Source organism: Monodelphis domestica, chromosome 7 (assembly GCF_027887165.1).
Source record: "Monodelphis domestica isolate mMonDom1 chromosome 7, mMonDom1.pri, whole genome shotgun sequence".
NCBI classification, from domain to species: domain Eukaryota; kingdom Metazoa; phylum Chordata; class Mammalia; order Didelphimorphia; family Didelphidae; genus Monodelphis; species Monodelphis domestica.
In genome coordinates, this window is record NC_077233.1 from 168,051,861 (window position 1) to 168,071,215 (window position 19,355).

General features: G+C 35.1%; 1 protein-coding gene across 17 annotated transcripts in view; it reads right to left on the reverse strand.

Moving 5' to 3' along the window:
* Nucleotides 1-19,355, reverse strand: part of AGTPBP1 (ATP/GTP binding carboxypeptidase 1) — a 226,964-nt gene that overhangs the window by 130,225 nt on the left and 77,384 nt on the right. For 15 of the 17 annotated variants that reach the window (XM_056805970.1, XM_056805972.1, XM_056805971.1 and 12 more), the window contains one exon: nt 9,332-9,456. In XM_056805970.1, coding sequence (XP_056661948.1) covers nt 9,332-9,456 — 125 coding nt within the window. Of the gene's footprint in view, nt 1-9,331; nt 9,457-13,746; nt 13,821-19,355 lie in introns of those variants that run through there. The other 2 variants (XM_056805974.1, XM_056805976.1) reach the window with 1 other exon arrangement.

The following is a 19,355-nucleotide window of genomic DNA, read 5'->3' on the forward strand; positions in this document are numbered from 1 at the left end:
GAATTAGGGAATAATATACATTTTAATAGCTTGAATAAGGAGTCTATCATATAAAAACTAGATCCTCATTGTCAGGGTGGTTGAAAGGAGAAAGCATGGTACGATGGAAAGGGAAAGTGGATTTGGAGGAAGAAGACTAGGTTTTAATCCTAACTCTGCATTCTACTGTATGACACAAATTCTATGGTTCTCAGTTTCCTCATTTGTAAAATAATATGGTTGTACAGCCTCAAAGATACATTCCATCTCTATACCTATGAGCCTATGAATGAGGCCAAATTCTTTAAAATCAGAGAATTCCAGCACAGTATAATAGAAATAGCACTTAACTGAATTTTAGTCCCAACTCTGCCCTAACTAGGTGGGTAACCTCGGACAAATCATTTAACTGATTTGGACCTAGTTCTTTATCTATAAGATGAAGAAGTTCAGCAAGAGAAGTTCAGCAAGATGATGTCAAAAGTCCTTCTAAAATTCCATGATCTATGGATAACATATCACAGAATAATGGAATTTTAGAAGTGAAAAAGATCTCAAAAGTTATCTATTCTATATTCAACACCATTCTTTTATGGCTATGCCACATGTTTATATTTATCCTCTAATAACTTTCCTTGCTCATCTTGCTCTGTATATCTCTGATACACATGTTTTTTAATCTAATTTGATTACTGAATTTTCTATGCCTAAAGCACCCTTTTTAGCTAACTTTTCCTTTTTATTGTAATTGTATATCTTTGTGTATTTAGAATTTCATGCCTAATAGCTTTTCATATCTTTTAGTACATGAGTATCACAGGTATTCTTTCTCTAAATCCTTTTTCCCAAAACTCAGGATGCAGGTTAGAATTACCCCAGCTCTCCTTTAACCCAAAAACTAATATGTAATGGTCATTTCCCCTCAATATTATCATCATTTACAACCCAGCAAACAGCTCTTCTTTGTTGTAGATAACTATCTAAAGAACAGAATTTCCTCTAGTTAGTTCTTCTATCTTTACAAAGAAGAAATGATCATTAAAGCAAGTTACGGCTCTCATATTTTGGTAGGGACAACATTCAAGTAGATGTAGTGGATTGAAGTACCTACCATTATTATATTAGGCCTCAGTATCAGACATTTCTCAAATTCATATTTTTCTTCTTTAAATTCAGGCAATTTTATATGTCTGTTAAAAATACTTCTTCCATTTCTACCTCCTTTGTCCCTCATTCTGTCTTTCCATCATGCTTCCTCAATCTTTACACTATGCCATCCCAATTCTCTCTATGTGAGTGCCACTTAATGAATCAATAAGAATTTATTAAGTGCTAACTATGCATCAAGAACTATGCTAGGTGCAACTACTCCTTGTCCTCAAGAAATTTGCATTTTCAGGGGCAGCTAGGTGGCTCAGTGGACAGGGAGCCAGGCCTACAGATGGGAGGTCCTGGGTTCAAATCTGACCTCAGACACTTCCCAGCCGTGTGACCCTGGGCAAGTCATTTGACCCCCATTGTCTAGCTCTTACCACTCTTCTGCCTTGGAACGAATACACAGTATTGATTCCAAGACGGAAGGTAAGGGTTTAAAAAAAAAAAAGTTGTTTATATTCTAACGAGGGAGACAACATGTATAATAGGTATATATAAAATGCACATGAGGTTGATAATATAATAATGATAATTCACTTTTATATATTACTTCAAGGTTTGCATTTTAACTTATTTGATCCTAAGAAAGGAAGGTAGCAAAAGACATCATTTAAGCTAAGTCTTGAAGGATTTTGGGGTGCAGAGGTAAAGAACACTGCAGGAATGGAAGAATATGAGAGTAACAGTAAGCAGATCAGTTTATACCCACTTTTTACATCTCCTGTTTCTTCTAAATAAGATGTGTCCTTCCAGATCCATCTGTCCATGAGTCTCATCTTAGCAAGTCTCAATGATTTCCAAGAGATGAAATTAACCTTTTTTGCTAAGAACAGCAATTCATCTTCTTTGTTATCTATACACTGATATAGAATGTACATCTGAGAGAGGACATGGAGTTGATTACATATTCCTTTCTTGAATTTGATCTCCTTTGATTTCCTCAGTACCTTCTACTACTTTTCCTTAACTATTATAGATGATGGAATATAGCTTAGTGCAACGTTGGTGAACTTTTTGGAGATCACATGCTCAAACTGTAACTTTAAGCTGCCTGTGAGCCCCAAGCATTACCCCAGACAGTGGAGGAAGGAAGTTCTCCCACTGGGCTGCTGAACAGAGGGGCAAGACATATGTAAATTGTCCTCAGGTGCAGTGGAAAGGAGGAAGGAACAGCTCCCTTTGGCACATCAGGACACACCTGCCACACCTTCACCAGCATGGACTTAGTGGATATTCACTGACAGTTTTTTTCCTTTCTTCCTCCTTCCCTATTGGATTAAAATCTAAAAATTCACAAGACTCCAAGAAAATATATTTGTTTTCTATTATTTTAAATTGTATTAGTTTGACTGAACAAATACCAAAAGAAATTTCCATATATAAAGTAATCCCAAAAATCAAGATATATGAAAATATAACTCTTTATCATATATAAAAACTTGCTGCAAAATAAATTTAATATATTACTTTCAAAGCTGTTCTGCTTATCCATTCTCCTTTTGAACTTTCTTTACTTGTACATATTTTTTTAAATGCTTCAATGAACATCTTTTCTTTCCTCTTTTTTGGGGGAGGAAAGGAAGCATCACTAGCACCTTTCCCCTATCAAAGATATAGAACACCCCAAAAAGAAAAAGAAAATCTTTGTAACAAATAATCACACTAAAAGAGCCCAGCAAAGTTAATGGAGAAGGAAAGAGCAGTCCATCTCCCTCCCAATTACTCAAATAAAGATTGAGGAAAGGCACCAGACAGAACAGTATGAGGGGAATCTAAGGAGAAACCAGAGAAGTTCCTTTTCCCAGCCAAGATTACAGATTCATGGTCCACAGATCAGGGCTGGGCCTACAGTTATGTACCTCTGGCCAGGGCTAAGGGACCAAGGACTGCAAACAAGTAATGTACCTAAGATTCTGTCACTCTGACACCAGAACAGGATGATGGATTAAGTCCCCAAGTGAGTGACCAAAGAAAGGGCAGTAGCAGAGGGACTATAGATTTTTTTTTTGTTCAGAACCTCCAGAATTCTCTAGTTACCTGACAATGCATTTGTCAGCAACTGTCTACTAAAGCTCCAACTTGAGGCAAGTATGTAGTTGTATTGCACAGACCCAAACTAAAGTCTGTAGTCTACAAAAAAAAAAAATCTAAGAATTGAAGAGGAGGAAATATATCAGGTGTTACAGACTATCTCATATTTAAAACAGCTGACATGGGAGAGGAGGCAGAGTCAAGATGGCAGAATAGAAGCAAATGCTCCTGAATCTCTACTACAACCCCTCAAACAAACCTTAAAATAAAGCTTCAAAATGAATATTAGAGTGGCAGATCCCATAAAAACCAATGTGAAGCAATTTTCCTTCAGAAGACAACTTGGAGTGTAAGGAGAGACGGTCTCGTACTGGATTGAAAAGGAAGCACAATCCTCAACAAGGCTACACCAACAGACCCAGATTCAGACGCAGGCCAGCAGCTAGCCCTCAAGATAACTATACCTAAGCCAACAGCAGAGCACCTTCAAAACTCTGAGTCCTCAAGCAACATGGCGCCCTGCCCCTAACCCCCACAGTGCTCTTCTGGCTGGTACAACCCTGTGGTGAGGCCCTTAGTGACAAGCACTAAGCCCAAGTCCATGGTGAGGCCCTAAACCCCAATGGGTACCTGGCCTTTGTGCGGAAGCTGAAGTAGAGTCCTGGGAAATGTAGTCTCCTAGGGTTCAGAGCCATTTTAAAACACACACCTTGCAAACAAACAATAGGCCCTGAGGGAGACAGAATCAGCAGTAGGAGGCTTCTTCCAGAGCTCTCAACCCACAGTTCATCATACCACCTTGGAAGAATTGAAATTTTCAGGCACCCAGAACTAGATCTAATGATAACAAGAAGAAAATATTTAAGTTCAAGAAAGTTGCCCCTTTACCCTGAAAACAGAGCTCACCTTTAAGATGAAAATAAACAACAAGAAAAAAGCTAGAGAAATAAGCAAACATAAAAAAACCCAACAACCACCTAATTATGGAAAATTATTATGGAAGGAAGAGCAAGACACACAAAACTCAGAAGGGGACAATAAAATCAAAATAGCTACGTGTAAAACTTCAAAGAAAAATGGGAATTGGTCTCAGGTTCTAAAGAGCTCATCAGAAAGGATTCCAAAAATCAAATCAGAGAGGCAAAGAAAAATGGGGGAAAGAAATGAAAGCAATGCAAGAAGAAACTAACATCTTAAAAAGCAGAATTGACAAAATATTTTTAAAAAAAGACTCAAAAATCCACTGAAGAGAACTCTTAAAAAAAAAAAAGAATTGGTCAAATAAGAAAAGAAGTACAAAAATCCAATGAAGAAAAGAACTTCTTAAAAAGTTGAATTGGCCAAATGGAAAAGGAGATCCAAAAGCTCACTGAAGAAAATAATTTCTTAAAACTTATAATTGGACAAATGGAAACTAATAACTTCATGAAACCTCAAAAAAAAACTCAAAAGATGAAAAAATAGAAAATATGAAATATTTCACTGAAAAAACAACTGTACTGAAAGACATCTAGGTAGCCCAGTGGATAGAGAACCACGCTTCAGAGCTGTGTGACCCTAGGCAAGTCACTTAATCTTCATTGCCTAACTCTTCCAAGGCTCTTCTGCCTTGGAACCAATACACAGTATAGATTCTAAGATGGAAGGTAAAGTTTAAAAAAAAATCTAGAAAATAGATCCAAAAGATACAATTTAAGAATTACTGAACTATCTGAAAGTCATGATTTTAAAAAAAAAACCCTCAACATCATATTACAAGAAATTATTTTTTTAAATGCCATGATGTTCTTGAAACAGAAGATAAAATAGAAATTGAAAGAATCTACCAATTATCTCCCAAAAGAGATCTCCAAAAGAACACTCCCAAGAAATATGATAGACAAGTCCTAGAACTCCCAGGTCAAGGAAAAAATACTGCAAGCAACCAGAAAGAAAGAAATAACTAAAAAATGACAGAACCCATAGTCAGAATTACCCAGGACTTCTCAGCTTCTGCATTAAGAGCTCAGAAGAATTGGAATTTGATATTCCAGAAGGATTTCGAAGCATTCTTGATAAAAAGACCAAAGCTGAACAGAAAATTTGATGTTTAAATATAAGAATCAAGGTGGGGAAAAGGTAAACAGGAAAGAAAAAAATTAAAGGGATTCAATAAATTTCAACAATTCAATAAAATTCAAACTGTTTATATTACTATATGCAACATTGATATTTATAACTCTTAAGAATCTTACTATTATCAGGGCACTTAGAAAGAGACAGAGGTTGTAGGAATAAGTTGGCTATGATGACATACTATCCAAAAAAAAAAATCAACAGGTAAAAAAGAGGACTGCGCTGAGAAAAGGTGGAAGAGAGAGGTAGAATAGGGTTAACTATCTCACGTGAAAAGGCATGAAAAAGCTATTAAAAAGAAGGAAGATGAAGGTGATGAAAACAGCACTTAAAACTTACTCTCATTAGAACTGACTCAAAGCAAATAATGTTCACATTCAATTGTGTATAGAAATCTTATCTTACCCAATAAGCTACTAAAAGAGGAATAAGAAAAAGGGAGGGAGCTAATAGAAGAGATGGCAAGTTAGGAGAGGCAGTGATTAAAAGCAAAACATTTTTAAGGAGGGACAGAATGAAAACATAGAGAAAGAACAGGAACAAATGGGGGAAATAGAATGGAGAGGAATACACAGTATGAGAGGTAAAATAAACAGTTTTAATTATATTAAATTAAAAGACTTTGTATAAATAATTTTTTACAAAAAAAAATCAATGAAACCAAGATTATTAGGGAAGCAACAAAATGGGGAAAAAAATTTTACAGCAAATTTCTCTGATAAAGGCCTCATCTCGCAAATATATAAAGACCCAAGTCAAATTTATAAGTATACAAATCATTCCTCAAATAACAAATGGTCAGAGTATATGAACAGGTGATTTTCAGATGAAGAAATCAAAGCTATCTATAGTCATATGAAAAGAATGTAAAGATCAACTAAATGAGGTATTACAGTAAAATCATTTTGAGTTTAAAGCCCTATATTTCATTTACTAATTGATTTAACAAAAACAATTCTTTTGACAAGGAATGTAACATTTGAATTTAAATATATGTTCAACTAAATCTCAATAAAATTTCTTTCCAAAAAAAAAATCATGAATGAAAACTGGCCAGATCTATTAGAACCAAAAGGCAAAGTGAAAATAGAAAGAATACACCAATCATCTCTTGAAAGAAATCCCAAAATAAAAACTCTCAGGAACATAACTGCCAAAAACTAAACCTTTCAGGTTAAAAAAAAAATACCACCAGCAGCTAGAAAGAGATCAAGTATCAATGTGCCCCAGACAGGATCACACAAGACTTGGCAACTGCCACTAAAAGGGAAAGGAGAGCTTCTAGATCCTTGTTATTTGTTTTGTTTTTGACTCTCTTAAGCACTGGTTTTTAAGAAATATTTATTCTTATTCTCAAAAAAGGAAAAATCACTTTGATTGGGGATAGGGAAAAAGGAAAAATGCTAGATTGCTAAATGCCACCTACAGAATATGAGATTTGAAGTAAGTCCTAAAGAAATTCTGAGAAGTCTGATGGTAAAGGACTGTGTCAAGAATGAGAAATGCCCAGTCAGGATATGGAATATCTTGGGTGAGGAGTAGTACAAGCTGAACTGTGAAGCACACAAAGAAGAGTCAAGTATAATAAGACTGAAACAGTAGGAAGGGGCCAGGTTGTGAAGACCTTTAAATGCCAAACCAAGAATTTTATGTTTGAGAGTTTATTGTGGGGTTAAGGAGCAACTGAGTAGAGTATAGACTAGAATAAAGCAATACTGAAGGCAGGGACATTAATCAGAAAGCTATTTCAATAGTCTAGACACAAAATGACTAAGATCTATAGTAAGTGCTTAATAAATGCTTATTGACTGACTTAGGGTGGTAGCTGTATAAATAAAAATAAGGCAATAGACGTAAGACACTGTTAAAGTAGATATTAGAAAATATATTAAAAGAATGGATATTTGGGGTGAGTGCAAGTGAGAAACAAAGGACAGGGAGGATGGTGATGCTCTTAATAACAGAAAAGCCAGGAAGAGGGAAGATTTTGAGAAGGAAAGATAATGAATCCTTTTTTGAACATATAGATCTTGAAATGCCAACAAGATAACAAATTTGAAATGTCCAAAAGGCAATACAGGACTGGAGCTAGCTTGAGAGAGAAAATATGACTGGTTATAGAGTTCTGAGAAGTAACTATTAAGATTTTATCTGAACTCATAAGAGTTCATGAAATTAAGATCATATAGAAGAAAAAAGAGAAGAGGGCCTAAGATAGAACCTGTCAGGAGCCATCAAAGAACACGCTGTTTGACACAGTTAGGAACCGGGGACTGCAAAGCATCCCCCAGGAAGGATGGAAACACCCACTGAAACCCCCCTAAGTGACTTTCATTAGTGACATCCCCTTATTATTAGAATTGCTATGATTATTATTCTTACTTAGCCCCAGGGAAAATAGATGAGAGCAACATGCTTGTAGGGTTAATACAAATGTCCCACTCTGACCCCCCAGGATATTACCAGGAGAGCCCACTTACAAAATTAAACCTAAGGATTCTTATATACCCACTTAGATAGGACCCTATTTTCTAGGCATAAAATCTTCTGGCAAATCTGTGGTCTGAATTCCCTAACCTATATCTGGGTCATATCGATTCTACCCTCTGATCCTACACTTAGCAACAATGTTTCATTGACTATCTCCCTAGGCTTCCTGTCTGTTGTTAGGTTCCATGGAAACATGTATGTTGAGAATTAAACTGTGTGCCAAGTAGGTGTGTGATGATGAGGGTATAAAATAAAGCCAGATCACAGTCAAGGTGGAGCAGTTTATCCTGTGAAACCTGTGCTGCAGGTTGAATGCAAAAGCTGTGTCCCATCCATCATTTTGCCGACACCGTCCCACCTCCAAGACCCCATCCCCTGTGGGAGGCCTGCCCATTCCCACAGCAAGAGCCTTGGGAACATCCATGATTAATGAGTGTGGCCTGAATGAAGATCTAGCAAAGAACACTGTGGGACAACCAGGAGAAAGCAGTATCCCAAAAACCTAGGAAGGAGAGTACCTATGAGGAGAAAGCAATCAATAATGTCAAAAGCTACAGATATATCAGGAAGCTTGAGGACTGAGAAAAGGCAATTAGATTTTAACAATTAAAAGAACACTAGAAACTTCAGAGAACAGTTTTAATTGAATGATTATGTGAAAAGCCCAAGTGTTTAGGAGTACGTATAAAGAGATGAAGTAAAGGCACATAATGTAGATGATTTGAAACTATAGAAAGTTTATCAAGCTGAGAAAGAAAGATAAGTAGAAAATTTAGATAGCAGGTAGATAAATTTAGATAGTTTACCTATTAGTGTTGGATTAGAAAACACTACTCTAGGGGGCAGCTGGGTAGCTCAGTGGATTGAGAGTCAGGCCTAGAGATGGGAGGTCCTAGGTTCAAATCTGACCTCAGACACTTCCCACCTCTGTGTGACACTAGTCAAGTCACTTAACCCCCATTGCCTAGCCCTTACCACTCTTCTGCCTTGGAACCAATACACAGTATTGATTCCAAGACATAAGGTGAGGGTTTAAAAACTAAAAAGTAAACACTACTCTAGATCAGAAGTCAGGGACAATCAGACTTGAAGATAGGGAGTAGGAAGTTGCAGGTAAGGGAAATTAAAGAAGAATAAGAGTAGATATTATGAAATCAAACCAGTAATGACAAAGAAACCCAATTCCAAGGGGGTTAAAATCATTTCACTGTCAATCAAATGGAGAAATAAATAATTTATCTGTCATTTACTACTTATGTAACTTTGGGCCATTCACTTAACCCTCTTTACCTCTTCTTGAAATAACTGCCTCCAAGGTCCTTCCCAACTCTAGATTTATGATCTTACAGACATAAAGGTCTGTGAATGGACAAGGGACATGATATAATTAAATATATGTGTATATAATTTTTGTTATAGTTTTTTACTATGTATGATGTTATATCACTATCATACTGAATAAATGAAGCATCATTAGTTTGACATACTACAAACTTGGTTTTCTATATGATTATACAAGCCAAAATAATTGTGCAAAATGGTTTTTAAGAGAAAAATTTACCTTGACTTTGGGTCAGGTGAAGAATCTTTGATGTAACATATCTGGCAGCTTCTGCTTCTGGACATTCATAGTTGATCTTCTCCAGCTGAGCCAGGAGAGCCACAATCCGAGAATTACTAGTAAGGCTAAAAAACATGTTATTTTATGGTTAGCCTGCATACCATATTTGTATATTTTAAATATAGTTCTTTCTTTACTATTACCAAGTAACATCAATTCAATTCAATTCAACATCTACTGAGCATTTGTATACAGAGCACCATGCTAGGTGCTAGATGAGATTCAAAGTTTAGATAAGACACCTCCCCTCCTTTACATAGCAAATGTGGTAGTATGGCACATATTGAAAACTATGAGGCAAAAATACATTTTAAAGTACATTAAAGAGAAATAAAAACAATCTGTTGTGTGAGGTCCTGGGGAGGAAAAGAAGGAAGAAATCAGCTGAACATGATAGTTCCCTCCTCAAAGCTCAACACCTAGATGTTGCCTTTATACTGATCCCACTCTCCTTGGTATCAGTTATCTGAGTACTCCTTTTTCCCCTTTATATTGTAAGTTCCTTGGGAACAGGGACTATGTCCTCTCTACATTTGTAATATTAGCATACTGCCATAATACTTAACATATTATGCTTAGTAAATTATTTTGTTAATTTAAATAAATTTTGAATAGGAATACAATAAACAAAGATGGGGAGAGGTAACATTCAAAAAATAAGAAACAATATTTTAAAAGGTACTAAAATGGTCATGGAGTTCCATGATCCTATACCAAATTTTAGATATAGAAGTAACACTCTAGTAGGGGAAATTTCAAGTTCAAACTCTCACAAAATATCTTAAGATCATACATTTATAACTAGAAAAAAACCTCTCAAGTAATCCAACATAACCATCTTGTTTCAAAAACGAAAAAACTGAGGTCAAAAACATTTAAATACCTGAACCAGTCACAAAGGCAAATAATAAGTGGCAGAATTTGAATTTGAACTCACATTTTGACTCCAGATTCAGCACTCATTAACAATGAACCAGAAAATACTAAGTATTTTAAGTAAAAAGTAATTTTAATAGAGACTATATCTGACTAAGTTACAATTCCTACAAAATTATTTTAGGGCAGTAAAGATTCTGGAAAATTCATATTTAAAATTATTATTATGGAATATGATTCTAAGTAGTTTAAGTCGCTGCTGCCAAAGGCCTTTTGTACTGTATCATTATTTTAATGTAAATATTCTGAGACCAAAAAAAGATTGAATCTGTTCAGAAAAATATTTCTTTCATTTTGATTGACATTAAATTATTTATGTTACTCAAAAAAGTCTTGGTATAAGAAGCAATTCAAAAAATATACAAGATATATTTCTGCATATAAATGTTTATTACATATTTAATCATAAAAAAATTTTAAGGCAAAATTTGATCAACAACATTGAAAAAATTGAGGAATAATGATATCACCAAAAACCGCATGAGATTAACCTCTCTCTTTCCCAGTCACAACATTCAGACTCAAAATCATCAGAAACACTTGTTTGTGTATGATGTAAAAAGAGTTTCCTGTGTAATTAATCTCAGATTAATGACTAGTGTCAGACTCTGATCTGACATTAATCACTGTGTGTGCATCAATTAGTCATGTAGTTTACCTTGTTCAAGGACCTTCTAGCTCAACACTAAGTTAGAATAGATATAATCACTAGAGGGCAGCACTCTCTTTGAAATGATTTTTACATAGTAGTACATCCTGGGCTGAAGCATAGAAAAGTCTTAAGAATTCATTTAAATTCAATTTGTAAACAAGAACCAACTAGGTTCACTTTCCTAAGACTCCACAACATTTCACTGATGGCCACAACAGTATTCTTGCTGATGTTATTATTGTGATGCTTCCCAAGATACAACTACCTTAAGTAAGGTGCTTCACTAAGCATCATACAAAGAAGCTAAAGGAAAATTATGACAGAGTAGAGAAAGAGCAAACTAGGAAGTCAAGAAAAACTAGATGTAAATTTCCCCTCTAAAATATATTGGCTGGATGATCTAAGGAAGTTCCTTAACTTCTCAGTGTCCTAAAACAGCCCACTAGGACAACATGTAGAGCCAGACCTGGAGACGGGAGGTTCTGGCTTCAAATCTGACCTCAGATACTCCCTAGCTGTGTGACCCTCAGCAAGTCACTTCACCTAGCCTTTACTATCCTTCTGCCTTGGAACCAAAACTCAGTATCAATTCTAGGATAAAAGATAAGGTTGGGATTTTTTTTTCATTTAAAAAAAATTTTAAGACTATATGTAGCACAGCAGATGCACATTTATATTTACAGAATGGAAACCACTGGTCTATCACAAAAAAAAGTAAATGAATACACACTGATCATTCATCTTTGATAATGAATCAGTCTTGCAAGAATTTTAAACCATTAGTAAAAACAAACTCTTGAAGATTTATCTAGATGAAAATTAAATTAGATACAATTAAGATCCTTTACCAATTAAGATTCCAATAATCTATCTTTCATGATAATTAAAATACTTAAGTTTCTTCTAACCAACCCTGTCATATATTTATCTGCTGACAACTGTTTTTTTTAAAGCAGGTGGATTCTAAAAAATGTTAAATTTTTACTATTCAAGACAAAGGCTTATATTTAAATTATTTCATATAAATTATATTAATTGGTCTGAGTTTATAATTTATTTTTTATTAATAGTTTTTTTTTAGATTTTATTAATAGATTTTTTTTGTTGTTTAGTTATTTCAGTTGTGTCCAATTCTTTGTGACCCCATTTGGGGTTTTATTGGCAAAGATCCTTTCTTTCTCCAGTTCATTTTATATCCCAATAACTGAGGCAAACAGGGTTAAGTGACTTACTCAGAATCACACAGCTAGCAAGTATCAAAGGCTAGATTTGAGTTCAAGAAGATGAGTCTTCCTAAATCCAGGCCTGGTACTCTAACCACTGTATCACCTAACTGCCCTAATATGTCACTTTACCAAATATGAATTTTTACTTTAATAAACAATCAATACTACTGACATATTTTTAAAGAGTCAAAGTTGAAAATATCTGATTTTGGCTCAGCACAATGTGGAAAGAAAAACGAAATCATCTTCATCACAAAGGTGGAAATCACAAAGCTTCATTATTTAATACAGAGTTGCTTACTAGGATGTTGGTAAACCAAGATGTTTATGAATTAAGTGAAGTTTTATCTTTTATATTCCTTTCCTTTCTGTAGCCTACTTCACACACACACACACACACACACACACACACACACACACACACACACACACAATGTGCTCCTTAGAAACCAGTGCCTTCATGTAGTCTATGATGCTCAGTAATGCCTCAAATAATCCTGGCCTCAAAATGTACTTCCTGTGCTACATACAGGTACTCTATACCTGCTTTACAATATGCAAATTTATTTATCTAAGCACATGAGGCCCAAATCTATATATCTAACATTAATCACTCTCCTAAGGTCCAGTCACACATCTCTAATTGTCTATGGGACATTTCTACTTGGATGTGGTATAGGCATCTCAAACTTAATTTATTCAAAACAAAATTTAATATATTTGAATAAATGAATATGAATTAAGGGTCTGGATTTTTTTAAACCCTTCCATATTTTTTTAGGAAAATAAGTAAAAGTATAGGTGAATGCCAATTGTTAGCCACTAACTGAGCTCTAATAAGGTTCTTTCAAATAAAAAAATATTTGTTAAAAACAAAGCAAGTGCTCCAAAGAAGAAAAATTACATGGTCCTCCCCTTCAAAGAGCTTTATATCTACTCTAAGTAAGGCAGCCACACAAATTAAGTATGACAACAGTGTATTATGGGTATTATCATCTTAAGAGATATTTATGTATTAAAAGTTTCCCCTTAATCTTAAATCTTTCCCTGGATACCATGAGAACACTAGTTCATGCATATACATTTCTAAAATTCTTGGAAATGATTGGGTCATCACTTTACTCCCACCATCACTGAAAGCAAGAGAAGGTGAAGCAACATTTGTACTAAAGGGAGAGGAGTAGACCTGAGACTGACATGGCCATGACATGGTGTAGACATGGACAAATGAGTGGGCAAGCACATGACAGAAGGAACTGAATCACATGTTGATTCCATTCTAATTTTTTTAATCAGAAGAAAGTCTCTAGGAGCATTTTAGGTAGACCTATAAAGCGTTTTTTAAAAGGCATGAATAAAAAGTATATTTATTCATTGAAACATAGCTACCTTTAAAATATACTTTTAGGCTATTTAATTTCACAGAGGTTACATTGTACCTATTCAGTTTTAGAATTCTCTTATTTCTTAAATAAGTTTATTTTAAATTTACATTCTAAAAAATATCACAGTTCTCTAAGTCTAACCCTAGCAATACCCACCAGGTAATGGGAAGTCAATAGTACCTGTGTGACTTATACCAAGTCACTTCTCCTCAGGGCCTGAGTTTCCTGATCTGTGAAATGAGAGTTGTATTAGGATCTCTTAAGTTCCTTCCAATTCTAAAATACTAACATTTCTTGTACTTACCAAGGCAGAAAACACACACACACACACACACACACACACACACACTCACAATCACATTAAAAAATTCTAGAACATCACAATCAAAAAATCTTAAGCAATGGATATTACATGATTCACATACAGTTCAAATTTAATGAAGTGAGTCCAGATAACTTCTCAAAGGCATAGTAGAAAAACATGGAAAAATAAAAATCACTTAAAATGTATTTATGGTTAAGTTAGTTGTGTTTGACAATTATTAGGTTTTAACTTAAGTATGAAATTCCATTTTACTAAGAAAAAAGAAAAAAGGCATTAAATGTTCATTCATAAGTGGTTCCTTTCATAAGTTAATCTTGCTTAATTTTGTTAACTTCTCTCATCCATTATTACTCTCACCAAAAGAATATTTATGAAAGTGAATATGAATTTCAATAACTTCATTATTGTAGTAGTTAGATATGTTAACATATGAGATCAAGAATCTTCTAAGAAGGAAAAATAACTACTTTCATTCTCTCTTACACAATGCTTAAATAAACATAAAGCTTCTTGTTTAGGAATAGTTTTTGGCTCAAGGCCTCTAAGAAAGAAAGGGGAGGGAGGGAAGGAGGGAAGGAGGGAAGGAGGGAAGGAGGGAAGGAAGGAAGGAAGGAAGGAAGGAAGGAAGGAAGGAAGGAAGGAAGGAAGGAAGGAAGGAAGGAAGGAAGGAAGGAAGGAAGGAAGGAAGGAAGGAAGGAAGGAAGGAAGGAAGGAAGGAAGGAAGGAAGGAAGGAAGGAAGGAAGGAAGGAAGGAAGGAAGGAAGGAAGGAAGGAAGGAAGGAAGAAAGGAAGGAAGAAAGGAAGGAAGGAAGGAAAACCCAGTGGATCAACAACTATTTGTTAGAGACCTACTCTGTGCCAGGCACAGTGCTTACTAAGTGCTATAGGGATATGAAGAAAGGCAAAAGAGAAGTCTCTGCTCTCAAGGAGCTCACAGAGTAATGGGAGAGACTGTGCAAACTACTAGTTGCAAACAAGATATACAGGACAAATGGGAGGTGATCACAGAGGCAAAGTTTAGGATTAAGCAAAACCAAGAAAGACTTCTTGATGGAGCTAGGGTTTTAAATGAGACTTGAAGGAAGTCAGGAGATGGGAGTGAGAAGAGAGAGCACTATAGGCACATGGGAGAGCCAGGAAAAATAGCTGGTGTCAGGAAAGACTATCATTTTGTGTGGGAGAGCAAGGAGAAGAATGTCAATGGATTGCAGAGTACATTATGTAGAGAAAAGCAAATTATAAGAAGTCTGGGAAGGTAAGAAAAAAGCAGGTTGGTTATGAAGGATTAAGAGAACCAAAATGATGATTATCCTCAATGATGTTTTTAACTGAACAAAAACAAAATATATACAAGTGCAAAAGAAACCAATTATATTAAAATAAAGTTATAAAAATATTGAAAATACAAATTCCTGGACCTGAGGTTAAGAACTCTTGCTTAGTTGCAGGTTTTATGAGCTAGCTGCTTTAGAGAAAACAATTACAAGGTGGGTGATAGGCCCTCCAAGTTTAACTTGGTTAAATGTGTAATATGGACAACAAATACATAATTCTTTTTTGGGCCACACTTGAGATCTTTTCAGTTTAATAGGACCTATCAGAATGTATGCTCCATCAGCACTACTAAAGTACCCAGGATTATTTCAACATCACAATGAAGCACATATGCACATAAATTCAATCTCAAAACAAAAATACTTTAGAGCCCAGTGACAAGGGAAAAAAGTTTTTAGACAAGTCAGGTGAACATATTACATGCCAAGTTCCAGGCATGCTCTAAAGGCATTCAGAGACTAATAGGGAAACAACATGCAAACAACTATGTATGAATGATAGATACAGAACAAATTAGAGATAATCTCAGAGGAAATGCACTATTTTGTATTTAAAGCTAATCATTTTCTTGTCTCTATGGTCATATTCTGATAATTCTCTTGGCAAATATTTTGACAAATGTGTAGTTTACATATGTAAAATGCATTATTTTTGTTCACTCCAGAAAGGAAAAGAAGCTGATTATGGATATAAGGGTGGGGTTCCATTGATTATGCCACACACTTAAAAGTAATTAGTCTTTCCAGTCTTCTTTTGCCTTACTTTCCACTCCACAAACTCTGCAATCCAATAACACTGGCATCATTGCTGTTTTTACATGACACTCCATCTCTGAACTCCAGGTATTTTCCCTGCGTGCTGCCCAGGTCTAGAACTTTCCCATTCTCATTTCTGCCTCCAGGCTTCCCTAGCTTCCTTTATCAGCTAAAGTCCGACCTTCTACAATGAGCCTTTCCCTCTCTTCCTTACCTTTACTATCTTTGTTTTATGACTATTCCCAGTAATCCCTGTATATATCTTGTTTGTACAAAGTGTACTCCTCCATGCTCCCCTTCACTGGACTGCAAGGTCCTTGAAAGGAGGGACTATTTCCCCAGACTTAGCTCAAGACCTGGCATAAAGAAGGTATTTCATTAATGTTTATTAACTTTATTTTGTTATGTAAAAACATTTCTTGATGGGATTGATGAATATTCAGTCTGACACAAATTTTAAGGCTGACTATTTCCTTGAATCAATCCAAGTCACTATGTAAGAGACCTGGTCATGAAGAATGGAAAAAAGCTATCTCAGAACCAGGAGATTCTGAGAGTCTGGAAGTAGAGAAGTTGGAGCAAACATGTAATGTCAGCAAATTTATGGAGAACAAAGGTAGGCCTGTTCTGTGGCAGAAAAAGGAGATATCAAGAAAGATCATCAGCAATGCAGAATCTCAAGAGTAAGACTCAAACTGGAGTAAGTCCTGAGAAGAGGCCATCTCTTTCCCCACCCTTCCCTCCTAGGACCTGTCTATTCGCAGACATCATAATAAAATCTGCTATTTTAGTATGCAGAAGTATCCAATAAACTGAATTCTGGCTCAACCACAAAAAAAGCCAGGGTTAACTAGAGATAAAACAACCTTGATAGGCAGAGAGAACAACCTTGATATCAAAGTTAAGAATTTTCCTAACCAGGGGTTTGAGGTGACTGTTACTGAACTCATAATTTTTTATCTAAAATTCCCTAAGGCTGAAGATGAAGGAACCATCTAAACCTTTGGAATCATATTTTGGTTTTAGAGATCAATAAATATTTCCATGTTCCATTACAATAGAAAAACATCACAAAATAAATGTGGAATTTTCTTTTTAACAAAAGAATTGGTTCCGCCTCTTTAGACATAAAAGATAGAGTTTGACTTAGAGTAAGAGTCCCTAGGTTTGAACTCTGCACCTCAGTCACCTATGGGATTTTCTATATGACTATAAACAAATTAACCTTTCAGAGTTTCATTTTTGTCAATTTCAAATGAAGAAAATAATAATTCTTACAACGTTATCAAAATATTCAACCATTGAGAGTTCTAACTACATAGTAAACCATATAGAAAACATGCAACAACTTTAACAATTAAAAAACCTTTGTTGCTGTCACTAATATCTTTCTCAAATAAAGGAACCTTGATGTATCAAGCAGCATACTAGACCTGTGTGAGACTTGTCACTTACTAGTCATATGACCTCAAGCAAGTTCTTCAACTTCTATCCTCTCTTGCTTAAAATTCTCTCCCTCCTAAGCTTTTTGACAAAATACTATCCTGATCCCTCTGCCTTCAACTCTATGATCATCCCTCCTTAGACTCCTTCGCTGCACCTACTTATCCCTTACAGTCCTTGAACATTAAGATATAGTCTTTAACCTTCTGCTTTTTTTCCTATATTCTGTCTCTAAATGGCATCCTCCTCCCCAAAAATGGAAGGGGAAAAAACTTTATCATGAAATTATGCTATTTTGCTTGGGGGATTTTATTAGGGGAGGGTGCTATAGCTTTTGAAAGCATCAAAAGCTGTTATTAAAAGTTGAATCTAGTAAACAGATATGTAAAAAGTTATAATCTCAACACAGAACTACTCATTAATGTAATAAAGAAAAACCTTGGAAGTTATAAGAACCATGTGTCCTAATTAAGTGACAGCACAGTATAGTGAAAAATGAGCTAGCCTTTGAGAGTCAGGAAGACCTGAGCTCAAGACCCACTTCTAACCAGCCATGTAACCATGGGCAGTCATATTATCTCTTGGCACTCTAAGCAACTTTCTAAAGGTACAAATTACAGGTAAGTTGTGAATCTACACTAATAGAAAATGTTTCACAATTGGATCTACATACAAGGATGAAATCAAGTGGGCCAGAATCCAAAGATCCATCTTTCCTCCCTGCCCCATGAACATAAAGAAAATTTTCTTATCATTCTTTAAGTATTACGAGATCATAGATTTAGAATAAGAAGAGACATTAGACGCCATTTAGCCCAATCCTTTTACAGATGAGAAAACTGAAGCACAAAAGGTTAAATGATTTGCCCCAGTTCATAGAAATTGGTAAGTGACAGAGGCAAGATTTGAACCCAGGTCCTCTGACTTCAAAGCCCTTTTTACCAAAGCACATTGATTCATATATAACTATTATATTCATAACAAACTCTTTTGTAAGCTATTCATACTGGAGTTAGCATTGGTTTAAAAATAAAATAAGTTATATATTAACCATTCTTTCCACAATGCTGAAAAACAGAAACTAATCATTTTATATAAAATTATTAAAATAAGACCAAATTCCCAGTAACACAACTGAAAAAAAGGCTGAAATGTTGAGTTCATATAAAAGCAAAAGATCTTTTCATAACATATTTGAGTTAACAAATCTAATAAACTATTGCCCCATTATTACATGATGTATTCTAACAGAGAAGTTGGATAGAAGAATCATTTGTCTCTAACCTCAAAAAGTAAACCATTATAAATACCAAAAGGCCTTCACCCATCAAGAAAAGTTTCTTATAAAAATTGGAAAATTTTCAACTTTGAAGGCCATTAGTGATTCTAAAAGACTAAGAGAGCAAGCACATTCCAAACAAGAGACAGTCTATGAGAAGGCATAAAAACAAGAGCTAGAATGTCATTTGTGAGCAACAACAAAAAGGACAGTTTGACTGGACTGAATACTGTGAAGAAATTGGGAAAGTAGATAATAAATAAAGCTGAATGATGGTTTGGTAACAGGCTATAAAATACTTTAAATTTCTAGAGTATTTAGATCCTAGAGGCAAAAAGGAGTCACTCCAGCTTGTCAAGCGAGGGGATAATGTAGTTAGGCCTATGCTTTAAGAATACCACTTTGGTATCTATATGAAAGATGGAATGGAGATAGGAGAAATTTTCAGCAGGAAGATCAATTAGAAAGCTATTAAAACAGAAGTGATGATAACCCAAACTAGGCTGGTAGATTAGAGGACAAATGTAATAGTTGTTGTAGAAGTAGACGTGTCAAACATGACAATTAATTGGATTGGGGAAGGGAGAGGGTGTGAAGAAAAGTGAGGAGTCAACAATGACATTGAAGT